This window comes from Ursus americanus, chromosome 19, assembly GCF_024610735.1.
Source record: "Ursus americanus isolate L20-20 chromosome 19, mUrsAme1.1.p, whole genome shotgun sequence".
In the NCBI taxonomy this organism is placed as follows: domain Eukaryota; kingdom Metazoa; phylum Chordata; class Mammalia; order Carnivora; family Ursidae; genus Ursus; species Ursus americanus.
The window spans coordinates 57,373,560-57,387,819 of record NC_142145.1 but is presented as its reverse complement, the minus strand read 5'-3'; the positions used below and the strand labels follow the sequence as shown (position 1 = coordinate 57,387,819).

Genomic DNA, 14,260 nt, shown 5'->3' with positions numbered 1-14,260 from the left:
AAACCTCAATCTAAATAAACACAAACAAGTATCACCAAGACACAATATAATTAAATTTTGTAATTCCCATGGTGGGGAAAATATTAAAAGCAACCCAACAGAAAAATAGAGTATGTGCAAGGGGACAATGATAAGAATTTTCACAGTCAGAAGTGATGCCCTTCAAAAGGCAATAGGACAACATCTTTCAAATTCTGCTGGAAGAAAAGAAAAAAAAATCAATGTATAAATGTGTATTAAAGGATGTAGGTGGAGAAAATAAAGGTCAAATAAAGATTTTTCTAGAGAAACAAAAATAGTATTTGACACCGGCAGATCCACACTACACAAAACATTAAGGGATGTTCTTTAGACTACAGAGAAGTGATTCTAGGTAGAAACCTGGAGCTGCAACTAAAAAGCTCTTGGAATGAGATTTCCCTTTCCTCCACCTATCAATGAACTTTTGTGGAGGTATCATGTCTGAGGACACAATGCTGAAATCATGACCATGAAAGAAAGAGTGTGAGAGTGCACAGCAACAATGCATTGTGGACATCAGGGAAAAGAGAATACACCTGAGTGATTGTTCACTGAATCAACCACCTTGGAACCATTCATCTTTAGGCGTTGAACATTGATAGAGCAGTCCATGTCAACCTGATCAAAGTGTTTAAACAGGCAATTTTAAGACTTTCACATCTGAGTCCTTGAAAAATACTTTTGCAATGCTTGTGTTTGCAGCATTGTTTTGCATTGATTACATGATTGAAATCTAAAATCTGTGATTGATATCTTGAATTACTCTTGAAAATGTATTAGTAAGGCTACTCCTAGGGCCAGGCTTGTAATAAATCTGAGTATGGACTGTTTGGAAAACTATTGTAGGTGCTATAGAAGATGCCAAGAACTGCATGATATTGGCCCTTGAGGAGTTTACAACCTATTTCAACACACAGGACACAGACATATAACAGAAGACTAATGATATAAGACATTGTGATCTGTGCTTAAATGAGGACAATAGACATTAAATACACCAAAATGTTAACCACACATAGCAGTTGAAATGGGTCTGGGGAGTGGATGAGATTCATATTGGATCAATGGATCAAGAGAGACAATGGACAGGGAAGTCCTTCATAATGAGAAGAACCAAGAGATGCCAGCAAGATACTTACTGGTCTGCCAGGCTGGAAGTTGTCCCAGTCAATTCCTATTAAGCATCTAGCAGGATTTGATAATAACTACAGCCTGGTAGTGTGGTGTGTTGCCCAAACTCCATATTTCCCAATGGGAGATTTTGCTGCAGTTGCAATATTACTATTTGGTGCAATTTTGCAGAACTCTATGGCATATTTTTTGAACTCTAAGAAATGACCGACCATCACATAGGGATCCAGCTGGGGAGTTGCATAACTGGGTAGAATTTTGAAATGGATTATTATTAAAAAAAAAAAAAGAATTTTGAAATGGTTTTCCTTAGAGCAGGAAATGTATGTTCTCTGTGTGAGAAGGAAGTATATGTGGATATTTATGGGGCACCTGGGTGGCTCAGTTGGTTAAGCACCTGCCTTTGGCTCAGGTCATGATCTCAGGGTCCTGAGATGGACCCCCACATCAGGGTCCTGCTCAACGGCGAGTCTGCTTCTCTCTCTTCCCTCCCCCTGCTCTCTCTCCCTCTCTCTCTCAAATAAATAAATAAAATCTTTTTTAAAAAGCATATATGATTATTTAGATTATAACCTGAATGTACCGTCAAGAAACTATTCTCCATTTATTTCTCATTAACATCACCATATCCAAATATTAGCTATTTATAGTGCCGTTCAAAACACAGATACATCATTCCAGCTTGACCTTTCTGGATCTATATTTTTATACAAGGAAGAAATTAATACCTGTCTGATTTGAAAATAAATTTACTGGCGTAGTGCTTGCAATCCAAAAGTATTTTACACCAGATATTTGCAAACCCCATATCAACAATTCCAAGTTGAACTGGCAGAAAAATTATTTCCAAGTTTTCTGTCATTTCTAATTCTCACAATATGTCTTCAAGATACATATTGACTAGCCTCGTTTTCTAAGGGAGGAAATTGAAGCTCGGAAAAGTTAAATGTCGTAATGCAAGGCCACACAGCTGATAATTCAGGCAGGATTGGAATCCATATCTAGATTCCTGTTCTTTTCATTGAGCCTTATAGCCTCTGATTATTTTTAAGTTTATTTTGAGTTCATGCTAAGGCCATTTAACTCAAGGGATTAATTTTAAAATCCAAAATATGATAGAATATATACCACCTGAATCTTCATCACTTTTTTTGAACCTTTAATAATAAACCCACATGTTGTTACCCTTAGACTTATGATCATCAGGGTAGGGAAAAAGCGGGCAGAGATGGAAGAAAAAAGAAAAGTTGGTTATTTTTAAGTGGTTGGTGATTTCCCCCCAAGTTACTTGCACAGACTTCTTCAGGGTACCCATATTTGCGTAAAAGATCAGGTCCCCAAGGACCTTTTCTGGGCAATGGCAGTTAGGGCTAGCTTTATACCTTCAAACACAGTTCGTCCCAAAGGCTCTATGCTTCCCTGTGAACAATGACTTGCTTACAGAAAGGAGGCTTCACCTTTCCCTCTTTGAAGTCTATTTGCTATTTGTTCCTGGGTACTCACCTGACTCAGGTGAGTGTGTATAACAGTCAGTGAAAATGACTGCTGATTCATTTGGCTTCTTGTGTTTCATGAATCTCCAGAATAATCACCATGGGGAGCACTGGGACCCTTGCAGTCTGCCACTAAACCCCTCTCCAGGGAAAATGGTCTCAGAATAGAAATAGCAAAGCAAGCACCCTGGAAGTCTGGCAGTGGGAAAATCTCTCTCTTCTGCCCTCTTTCCCTTTCTATTTTTTTCCCTCCATTCAGTCCCCCATTTATTTCGATTAAAGGATGTAAGGTTAAAATGAGAAGATTGTTAAAAGATAGTTTCTCTAGACAATTATTGCCCCAAAGCAATCATTTTACTCTAGTTGGAAAGACTATATTCCCTGGTTTCATAAGAGAATTTAAAACCTGCCCAGACTTCTATCAACCTAACTGCATACTCATCCATTCTAGTTAGCCAATGCTTATTTAACTGAAGAATATGCCTCCCGGTATCATGAGAGGCCTGGATCATAAAGAGCTCTGAGATCTGGAAAAGAAAAAGCTAAATGAAAAACGTGATGTCCAACCTCACATGCACTAGGATGGTTACTATCAAACAGGAGAACATAAGAAGTGTTGGGAACGATGTGGGGAAATTGGAGCCCTTCTGCTCTGTTGGTGGGGATGTAAAAGGCTGCACCCATGATAGAAAACAGTGTGGAGGCTCCTCACAAAATTAAAAATAGAATGACCCTATGACCCAACAATCCTATTTCTGTCCTAAAGAATTGAAATCAAGGACTTGAAGAGATAGTTGTACACTTGTGGTCATGGCAACATTATTTACAATGATTTAAAGGTGAAAGTGTTCATATACAGAGAAATGGGTAAACGAAATGTGGTCCATACATACAATGGAATATTATTCAACCTTAAAAAGGAAGGAAATTCTGACTCAGGCTACAACATAGATGACCCTTGAGAACATGATGCTCAGTGGAATAAGCCAGATGCAAAAGGGCAAATACTACGTGATTCCATTTGTGTGAGTGCCTAGGTAGTCAAGTCCACAGAAGCAGAAAGTAGAATGGCAGGTGCCACAAGCTGAGGGAAGGGGGCAATAGGGAGTTATTGTTTAATGGGTACAGAGTTTCAGTTTTGCATGATGAAATAGTTCTAGAGATCGGTTGCAGAGCACAATGACTATAGTTAATACCACTGCCCTGTACACTTAAACATTTAAGACGATAAATTATGTGACATGTATTTTACCACAATTAAGACTTTTAAAAATGTGGTGTTATTTTCAGTATTACATAGTTTTTTGCAAGTGGCTAGGTTTCTGTATTACTAGCAACCAAGCAGATGTGGTCAGAATGAACCTGAAAACAGGTGGAGGTTTTATAAATCTGCCAACATGTGCAAATTGAAGCAAATACACTGCCAGTTCATATTCACCGTATGTTGTCAGATAGTATGAGTGCTCTGGAGGAAGAGAAAAAAGTGCAAAGCAAGTGTCCCCTGGCAGGTGGAGAGGCATCTACAGTGAGCCCACAGAACCCCCAACAGAGCTGAGAGTCAGCTGTCCATTTGGGCCTGCAGGGGAAGAAGAAGCAAATCCTGTGATCAGAGATACTTCTTGTAGCTGTGATGTCCTCTTCTATCAAAAGGTGTGGGATGAATTTTTACACGTAATAATCTGAGTAAAGTGCAGTTTTGGGGTCTTGAAGGAATGATCCAGGCTGCTCCATAGTTTGCTCTTATTGGATATTTGAATCTCTTATTGCTTCTTAATTATCAACCTCTTGAGTTTAAAAAGTTACTTCTTGACTATATACTTTCATTTATTGATCCATCCAAAAGATAAAGTTCAAAATTCTTTTGGCAGCCTGTAGAAGACAAAAATAATTATGTTACCTATGATCCAAGATAGAATTTAGATAAAAGTGTTCTTGCAATACCTTTGTTATGCTCTTATTCTGTGTTCTTATTTCCCAGACCAAGGGCACTATAATTTTGCATGGTGTGGCCTAGGCCACAGCAATATTTCTCTAAAAATTCTAGAATTCTCCTGTGAACTATAGTTCCTTCCCATCCTTCTTTCTTTTTCTTTTTCAAAAGCAGGAACTTTGCTATCCCTTAGTCTCTACTCTTACTATAACCACGGTCACCTACTATAACTTCATGATATAACTTAGTCCTGGTACTTTTAATTCATTTTCATAAGCTTCAACTTTAAACTTGCTGTATTCTAGGTGCTTCCATCAAAGCAAGATGACAAAACCCATATCCTTTTTTGAAGGAATTAGAATCAAGCTGGGCAGAGAGATAAGCACATAAACTGATAACCAATTACACACTATGACTACAAATCCCGTCATTGTGGATGTGCCAGGCAGGACAGATTTATTCTAGTTAGAAATCATACATTTCCCAGAGATAGTTCCCTAGCTCCTAAGATGTAAGCCTTGATGATGTCCAGGAAATCCCACACACACAAAAAAAAAAAGACAGAAAAAGGAAAAAGAAACCTAAATGAAGAGAGTTGGAAATTGCTTTTAGAGTATCAGTTTACATTAACTACGGAGACCATCTGGACCAAAAGAAACAATGAAGAATTAATGCTTTCAGCAACAACCACCATCATAAATGAGCATGAGGGTTCAGGTGATGGGCTATGGTGGTAATATAATTATGCATTCCTCGGCTGCTGGTATCCTGGGGACCCCTGCAGTAACTTGGAGTGGTTGAGCATATCTGGAAGGAATACATTGATATGTGTAGATTATGGGATGCAGTTGGGGTGGGGCTGGAGTGGTCCTGAGAGATATCTGAGAGTCTGTGAGCCCTGCCTGGCCTGCTGCCTTGGATTTGCATTGCCAAGGAGTGGACAAAGCTTCCCTGGCACACATACCCCAATAGTTGATTTGGCAACCCCCGAAAAGTCACAGCAACCTGGAAATAACTCTGGTAAAGCAAAAAGTAGCAAGACCAAAGGGACTAAGACTTAATGGTAAACCCTAAATAGTCCAGTGTAGCTTGAGTTCATGGTGTCTGGGAGAAAGGAAAGGAGACCTGGCTGCTGAAGGTCTGGGGGATACTTTGCTGGGACTTGGAGTTATTCTCCAGAATAGGAAATAGGAAGCGGAAGGTGCCGTGCTGAACCTGAGTTTTCTGAAGGTGACTCTGGCAATGGTCACACCGTAGAGGGGAGAGAACCTGGAGACCGCCCTTTGTGTTATAATAGTCCAGGAAGAGAAGCTGAGGACCTGTTTTGTGGACAGGGATGTTGGGAATGAAATAAACAGCAGAGCAAGACAGGTCAGATACCAAAGCAGGAGCGTGTGACCCAAGGGTCTGATATGTTTCTACTGGGAACTGACCATCACACAGGGAGCCGTCTCCAGCCATCCTCTGAAAAATAGAAGAGTTTGTGAGATCTTAAGCACTTTGCATAAGATCTTCTGGAAAATGCCCCTTTCTTTGTTCACCTGTTTACGCCCCCTCCCTACCCTCAATTCTATTAAGTTTTATAAGGAACTGGATTTTCAGAGACCACGAGCCACCGACTAAATGCACCCCTGTCTGTTATTGAAGAACTAGACTGGGGTCCAAGGATATTCCAAATGCATAGAAGAGAGAAGCTTTATCTTTCCGCTTCTAAATAAGTAATAAACAGGAATTCATAACTCCATAGCTGTGTCACCATACTTCCCAGGCAAAGAGATAGTTCTATGGAGAGATGTAAGATAGCCATTTTTCAGTTTTAATGACCAATGAACAATATAGGTATTTTTATTCAATCAATGTGAACTAGGACCACTGTAAATACACTAGCGGTTAAGTGGGAATCATCAAGATGGAAGGAAGCTTATAAATATCCAATGATGCACCAGTAACAAAAATAGAGGATTGTTCTCACTGTGCCCAGTTTCTCTTCCCAGCCCAGCCCCACAGCCCGGCAACATCTCACAGGACTTCTCTCTTCTCTCATTTACTCATCCACCCTTTTTTGACTATCCTGACATGTAACATTCTTCCTCCTGACTACCCTTCCCAGACAGAAACACCCCCAGACAGAAGGGGTTCTGTAGCATCCTGCTGTCCTCAAACGAGCCTGTCCCATCACTGTGGTGAGATTGAGAGTGAGTTCCTGGAGGCCAGGTCCGATCATTTCACTTTTCTTTGTATTGTCAATATTAAGAAGCAATAATGAATTATGGAAGGTTTAACTGAGTAAGTTTAATAATAGTTGGGTGTTGCACAGCATCCTAGAATTTTAGTGCCAGAAACTATGTGAAACTTAAAGTACAAACTTCCCATCTTATATAAAAAATTTTTTCTGTAGTATCCAGCCTATTTAAAAAAAGAGAAAAGAAAAGAGAACTCTTAGGTCTTACAATATTTACATAGTTCTGTCAGAAGAAGTTCCTTAAAGGGTACAACAATCCATCATTCTATAGCTTCTTACCCGTGTTTGTTAGTCCAAACTCAGAGCACAAAACACGAGACTAATCCTCAGTATTCTTACAGAAGTGTGAAAAATCAGTTTGGAATAAGCTATGATATCAACAGTAAGTTGTGGAGTGTCAATGTGGACTTTTAGGAGGCATGTGGGTCAGTTTACAGACAGCTGCAGAAATTACTACTGACTTTCTGACAGGGCAACACAGGTATTTGTAAACCGATGATTGATGCAGTCATTGCTAGCACATGCACCGGGTGTGGGACAAGAAGAGGAAAGACTTGGGGTCTGAGACTTGCTGCCTGACTAACCCAGAGACTTTCAGCTAATGTTTGATTCTAAATCTCAAAACTTTCAGTTCCGCACACTGTATACAGGAAATTGACATTTTAATCTAGGACTGCAAAACAATTTTCGGAGCATTCCACCTAAGAGGGACATAATTCTTTTTGTTAGCAGGAAACACTTTTTTGTAATGCTAATTACAAAATATTTGGCTAGACTTAGAAGAAAAGACCTGTAAAGAGAAAGTTCTAATATAACATATTTTTCTGATAAAATTGAAGAAAGTTTAGTTTCTGTTTAGCTTACTTTAAAATCTATGTTGAGCAATTCACCAATATGGCACTTGCCTTGTGACAGAAAACAGTAAGAACCCTGAGAGGTTTTACAAGTGAGGAACTTGTAGTCCTTGAATATCTTATAACTGAATGAAGAACGTAACATAAGAATTAAAGGAAGTTCTCATCTAAGAGATACAAATGATAGAAAGATATGAGACTCACTTAACATAAAAATTTTATTCACTTAGTAAAATCCTTTCTTAGAAAAAGGTCATATGAAATGAATTTCTAAATGAATCATATTTATACAATTTCCCATTATAGAATCAGATACCTTCTGATTATATAGTAGAAATAATATAAAAAGTAAATCAATTCAAAATTTAACAAGCCTCATAAAGTTATATTTCAAAATAAATGATTAGTTATATAGCTTTAAAATGATCAAATTGCCCCATAAATGAAATTTGACAGAAATACATCTTCCAGAAACTGTAGTATATAATGTCTGGTTTCTATGGCTGAATCATAGAACTGTGTCCAATTTCAATATTTGCCCAATAATAGCAACATTTGTTGGATAGCTAATGCTAACTCCTGCCAAAACAAAATAGGTGCTCATTTAGCTGAACTTCATAACATGTTGCCACATATTTGGCGTTTCAGTAATGCAGGGACTTAATAGGGCTGATTGGCAGTTAAAATGTAAATTTCTAGTAGGTGTTCAAGGAGTTAGATTCATTAGATTAATGGTATTAGCATTACATCTTATTAGATTGGATAGTATTAGATAGATTTTTGAACCAGTGTAAAGATCAGCTGGCTACTGTTGGCATCAATTTTACACACATGCACACACACCAGCACACATATATATGATTTAAGGATGTATATTTTATATTATATGTATATTATATGTATATGTATATATTATATGTATATGTACATATGTTATTTAAAGATGTAGTTGTATATACAGAAGAATAATGAAATATCTAGAACAGGATGGATTAGCCTAGGGCTAGCGCGTAAGTGTATTAAAAACAAGATGTTTTTACTCTATGTTAGGGACATATAGTTCATTGCATCTTCCTACTAATTCCTAGGTTAAAAACCTTCCTTTGTTTTTAAACAGGTTGTTTGGTATCAAATCAGTCATTCGCACGGACTGCTCCAGCACCTGGAAGGTCGTAGCAAACCCAGACCTGTCGTGGTACCACCATGCCAACCCCATCGTCCTGCTGGTGATGTATTACACGCTGGCAACACTTATCCGCATCTGGCTACAGGAGCCCCTGGTAGGGATCAGAAGGTTCTGGTGATCTCATGGACAAAGTAACCTGGAAACTCCAGGGGAAATGGTTCATTCCTATGAACTGCTGACTAATCAGGGCTATATTCCAAAACAACTATAGTGTTCTGGTTCTAATATTTTATTTCTGTGAAGAGCACGGTGTGAAAACAGATGCTATTAGACCAAAGCCTGGTTTCCCTTCGATATATCACCATGTGTTGGCAGGAATGGTCAATGGTGAGGAGAACGGAAGACATTTTTATTGAGCACGTACTGAGTACCAGGCCATAGGCGAGGCTGTTCCTATATATTATCTCATTACATGCACTACATAACTCTGAAGAATAGGTATTGTACCCATCCTAGAGATGAGGAAAATGAGGTTAGAGAGGTAAATTCGTCTGAGCGGTAGAAATCAGCTTCAAACCCAAGTTTGACAACAAAGCTAGGGCTTCAGGGACTACCCAGCCTGTTACCATGGTGACAGGAGTTTCAGAAACTTCTCAGACCTCTAACATCTGAGGATGGAATAGGGACACCCCAATTCTCAATGGTGCCTGGAGCCTCCTGAGTACCCCACGGTGAGGCGTGGGGACTAGGGGGTTTCCTCTCGGCTTGACAGAGAACTGGTTTATTCCCATGGGGGTTTTAACACGGTACATGGAACTTTTAAGGGCAGGGCCAGAGAGCCTGGGTAGCTTCTCTCTTTTCCCTTTTGGTGAGAGAAAACGCCAGCCACTTTCATTTCTTCCCCTAATTGACTCTAAGAAGCTCAGCCCTAAGGTAGCTTCGTCACACGAGGGAGGAAAGTAGTGTAGGCGAGGGTTGTCACAGCTCTCATCCACCACCTGCCAGGGGAGCGTCCACACCTGAGAAGCCATTCCTAATGAGCATGGCTGCATGAAGTCACTCGTCCTCTCCTATCACTTCTAGATTAGGGCCTTTTCTGTGTTCACACCCGCAAGACTGTTGCGCACACATTCACTCATGCAGCCTCACAGGCAGACAGCAAATATTTATTGAAAGCCAACTATCTCAGACGCTAAGCTGGGGGCCAGGGATAGAGCATTGCCCATAGGCAAGGGCCTCACTCAGAGGAACTGGACATTCTGCAAGAGAAAAAGCCATCCAAAACAAGTAAATGGGATCTGAGTCAGATAGCACAATGGAACCAGGGGAGATGCATGTCCTCATCCCTCCCCAGAAGTGCTCCCTGCAGAAATGGGGCTCTGTCCTGTCCTCCCTCCCATGTGACATCTCCTCCCCACTGGGCAGACAGGCCCGGGTGATGAGGGCCACAGAGGCAGTTTTGTTCACAGGATTCTCAATATGGCATCTTTCTGTGGGCCCACTGATGGCAGCTGCATGTAACAAAATGCTTTATGGGGTCATAAGAAATCCCAATCATTTTGTGTTATATTTTTCTCCAACTCGCTCCCAAAATTTGTGTGTGCCCATAAAATGCTTTAAAGTGAAGTCATTGTGTTCACTTCCTCCATAAACACACAGAAGGTAAGGGATGTGCACATATGTGCAAATAAAAGTGTATCCCAAAGAAATTAAAATATATTATGGGAATGGCTTCTGAACAATGTCTTACAAGGGATGGAAATTGCTTTAAGCCATCCAAGTTAATAAGAGTTCCAGGTGTTCTTCACTTGCTCCGTGAGAGCTCAGGCAGCCCCACAGAATGCCAAGGACTTGTGTACCCCTGTCGCCATGCTGCCATATGGGTGAAGGCTGGGTTACAGCCCCTCAGGCCCACGAGACATTCGGCTTCCTCAGCCTCGGGCCCTCTGGGGACAAAAGAAAGGAGAGTTAACAGCAGTCTTACAGACCGCAATGTCTAGAGGGGCATGTGGAGAACAGGGCCTAATTCATACCAGCGTCAACATTTCAGGTGGCCAATATTTTAAATGGGCTGGGACACAGCACTTTCTCATTGAGGCAATGATGGAAGACAGGTGGCTGATTATATCATAGTTCCAGATGACCTGGCACATTTCATAAAAAATGCCAGCCAGCAAATGTGAGTTCAGAGGTGAAAGTCTATAATGCATGTTTGAGAAAGAGAGAGAGAGAAAGAGAGAGAGAGAGAGAGAAAAGCAAGTGTCGAGCGTTAACTATTATATGGGCTCCCACCTGGCAAGCATGAACTCCCACCCAGGGCATTTGGGTACTCCCCATGGGTGCTCTACCCTGGCACACTGGGACCCAGAAATTGGGCACCAAGACTCTTAAGTTCCCTTCCTGCACTCCAGTATCAGTGGTGTTTAATGCTTTTTTTTGTTGTTGGAGCACCTTTTTTTTGGGAAACCATGCAAAAGCACCCAAGGACATTCTGCCCCTATTCTCTCTCTTTTTCTTTGTATCTCTTCTAGACCAATTGTCTAATTTAGGCCAGTGTCCCGTAAGGCAAGGTGATGGTTTTGTGCATTACATATGTTCTTCCTTACTGTTGTGTGTAAGCTCTAGATGATTCTGTCCTTACTTAATTTCTTCTTAATTAAAGATTGCCTGTGGCTGGGTTACACAGTCCACTGAGCACTTTTTCGGAAGTTCTTCCTTTAAGAGCCATTTGCGTAGTATAGTTTGGAATACACAGTGGGAAGCTGTGAGTATTTCACATGAGAGCATATCTCTGTAATTATAGGGATTAGCAGGGGTCAGGATGTAATATTGATGTGCTGAGCACTTACAGGGTAGCACTGGTGTCATTCTTAAAGTGTCTTGATGAAATCCCATATATCATATACATTAATTAAAAAAATTGATCATTATCAAGGCACAGATGAAAAACTTTCTCTTGGTCACTCAGGCCACTGAGGGAACTGCTCTTGGAAGCAGAGCTGGTCCTGTGGGTTATTCTGTGTCTCAGGTGCAGGATGACAGGACCAAGGAAGAGGACAGAGCCTTGGCTTGTAGCCCCATCCAAATAACAGCTGAGAGGAGGCGGAGCCTGTGGTATGCCACCCATTACCCAACTGACGAGAGAAAAGTAAGCCACAAGAAAGCAATTTCCATTTCCTAATTTATTTTGCTTCTTTTGTGTTATATTGCTGAATATGAGTCATGTATCATATGCAAACTCGATTGCTCATAGTTTATAGAAATAGTCTTATTTTGATGTCTCAGTTACAGAGAGCTGTATTCAGAGAGGGGAACCAACTGCTTCTGAAGGAAATATATCGTTCCACCATACCCTGTGAGAACACTGTTTTATATTTCAGTGCTTTCTATGCAGTCTCTTAGTCCTCAAAAGAAAGATTTAATTAAAAATATATTTGTGTTTAGAACAAACAAAAATAACAAAGCAACTGTTAGCACGGGGCAGGGAAAGTCTCAGTGTAAAATATGTTGCAGAAAATAATTTCACTTCATTGGATACCCAGCTGCAATAATAACTCAAGTAACCACTTAGAGAAGAACAAAACAGTCTATATGAATATGATTAAGCATCTCTTACTACTCTGAGGCAACAGTATGGATTGACAAGGAAAAGTGAGTCACAATGGGTAATTCATGTAACCCTTTGAGCATTTATTGACCATGTTGAACTCAACTCAGTGCTATATTGACTCATTAAAAATGCCCATTGGCAATGTTGTAATGACAAATACAAAGCATTTGCTTGGTGGTATGTTAGACAATTGAGGAGTAGATTCTCTGATTTATTTGGTGGCAGGTGAGTTTCTCTAAGGCACGTGGCCTTACTCTAAGCATGGCTGCCATGTGCTGAGAGAGAGTAAAACAATGAATGAGCTGGCTTAGGTGGTAGATGGCCTTGCGGGCACATGTGGTGCCCTAAAATGTCTGAGGATTTCTAGGGGCCTTTCTCTCTCATCACGCCATGTGTCAGATTATACAGCTTCTTTTACTAAATGACAGATAGCCATCGAGGATAGCTCAGGAATTTTTCAAATGGAGGTCTGTGGACCTCTGGGGATTCCTGAGACCCTCACAGTGATCCACAAGCTCAAACTCTTTTTAAAATAATATTTAAAATAGGTGCTTTCTTTCACTGAGCTGACATGTGTTCTGCTGATACAAAAGCACAAAGCAAACCCAGGCGGTGGCAGGAATCCCCACAGCCCTGCCCTTCATGGCCATGCAATCAGAGAAAACAAAGCAGCCAGGCCAGTTCACTTAAGAATATCCTTGATGGGCCAAAACTAGTTATCCGTTTTCTTAAATCTCCACTTTGGAGTTCACCGTCTTTTTAATATCCTGTGTGGCAAAATGGGAAGTCTCGCAGAGTACCACGTGTGAAAGTGTGATGACGTCTTGCTGAAAAGCACTTGGCCAGGTGTAGGAAGTGTGAGCTGAACTAAGTGTAGCCCACCGCACACCATAGCCCCTGGAAAGAGCCACTAGTGGACAGATTCTGGGTATTCAGAGGTGGGTATTTGGCAGAGAATTCCTGGCAAGTAAATGAAGTGAGCCCATCATTTCAAGGCAAATAACTGACAGCATTTGTTGCCAATGGTAAAATTTGAACTTTTGAGCGAAAATTAGAATATTAGAAAACTTGTATCCACTATTCAGAGCTTGAAAACTTCCCCATACTTGAGGGCCTCCCTGATGAGATCAGTGGTGAGATTGTATTAACAAATGTGCTTTTTAAATCTTGTGTAATGAAATATGTCAGTATTTGGTACACTGTGTAACTCATTGAGGCAAATCACCAACACATGATACAGCAGTGGATTTTAATGTAACCAAGTGTGAAACTTTCACTGATACAATCTCAGATCCCACTAGCTGCTGATCTTCAGGTTACTATCACTCACTGAGTTTGGTGTAGTATCAAAACAAAACAAAACAAAACAAAAAACTGTCCACAATTATCTGGCTAGCCAATTGAAATACTTTCATTTTTCAAATACAAAGCTTGGTGAAGCCAGATTTTCTTCATATATTTCAGCCAGAATAACATAATACAACAGATTAAATGCACAAACAGATAGGAGAATCTAGCTGTCTTCTTTTAAGCCAGGTATTAAAAAGATATGCAAAAGCTTAAAATAATACTACTTTTTTCACTGTTTGTTTTTTAAATATAGCTATTTGAATAAAGTGATTTATGTGAACATTTAAGTTTTGAGGAAAATTTAATGGAACTAATAAATATTTTTAAGGCCTCAATTTTAATTTCTAGTATAGTAGATATTGATAGACAGGACCTACTAAAACTCTTTGGGACTCTCAGTGTTTTTTATGATTATAAATGAGTCCTGATCCAAAAAAGTTGGAGAACCATTAGCAGAAAAAGTACTTATTATTTGTGGGGGGGGGGTCCAAAACACCTGGCTA

General features: G+C 40.0%; 1 protein-coding gene across 5 annotated transcripts in view; it reads left to right on the top strand.

Moving 5' to 3' along the window:
- The window catches only part of PIEZO2 (piezo type mechanosensitive ion channel component 2), a 450,496-nt gene that overhangs the window by 318,214 nt on the left and 118,022 nt on the right, over positions 1 to 14,260 (top strand). For 4 of the 5 annotated variants that reach the window (XR_006778951.2, XM_045793887.2, XM_045793886.2 and 1 more), the window contains exons 8-9: positions 8,789 to 8,951; positions 11,826 to 11,945. Coding sequence is in view for 4 of the 5 variants with exons in the window: in XM_045793887.2 (XP_045649843.2) it covers positions 8,789 to 8,951; positions 11,826 to 11,945 (283 nt within the window). In the remaining variant the exon portion in view is untranslated. The remainder of the gene's footprint in view (positions 1 to 8,788; positions 8,952 to 11,825; positions 11,946 to 14,260) is intronic. The other variant, XM_045793888.2, reaches the window with a different exon arrangement.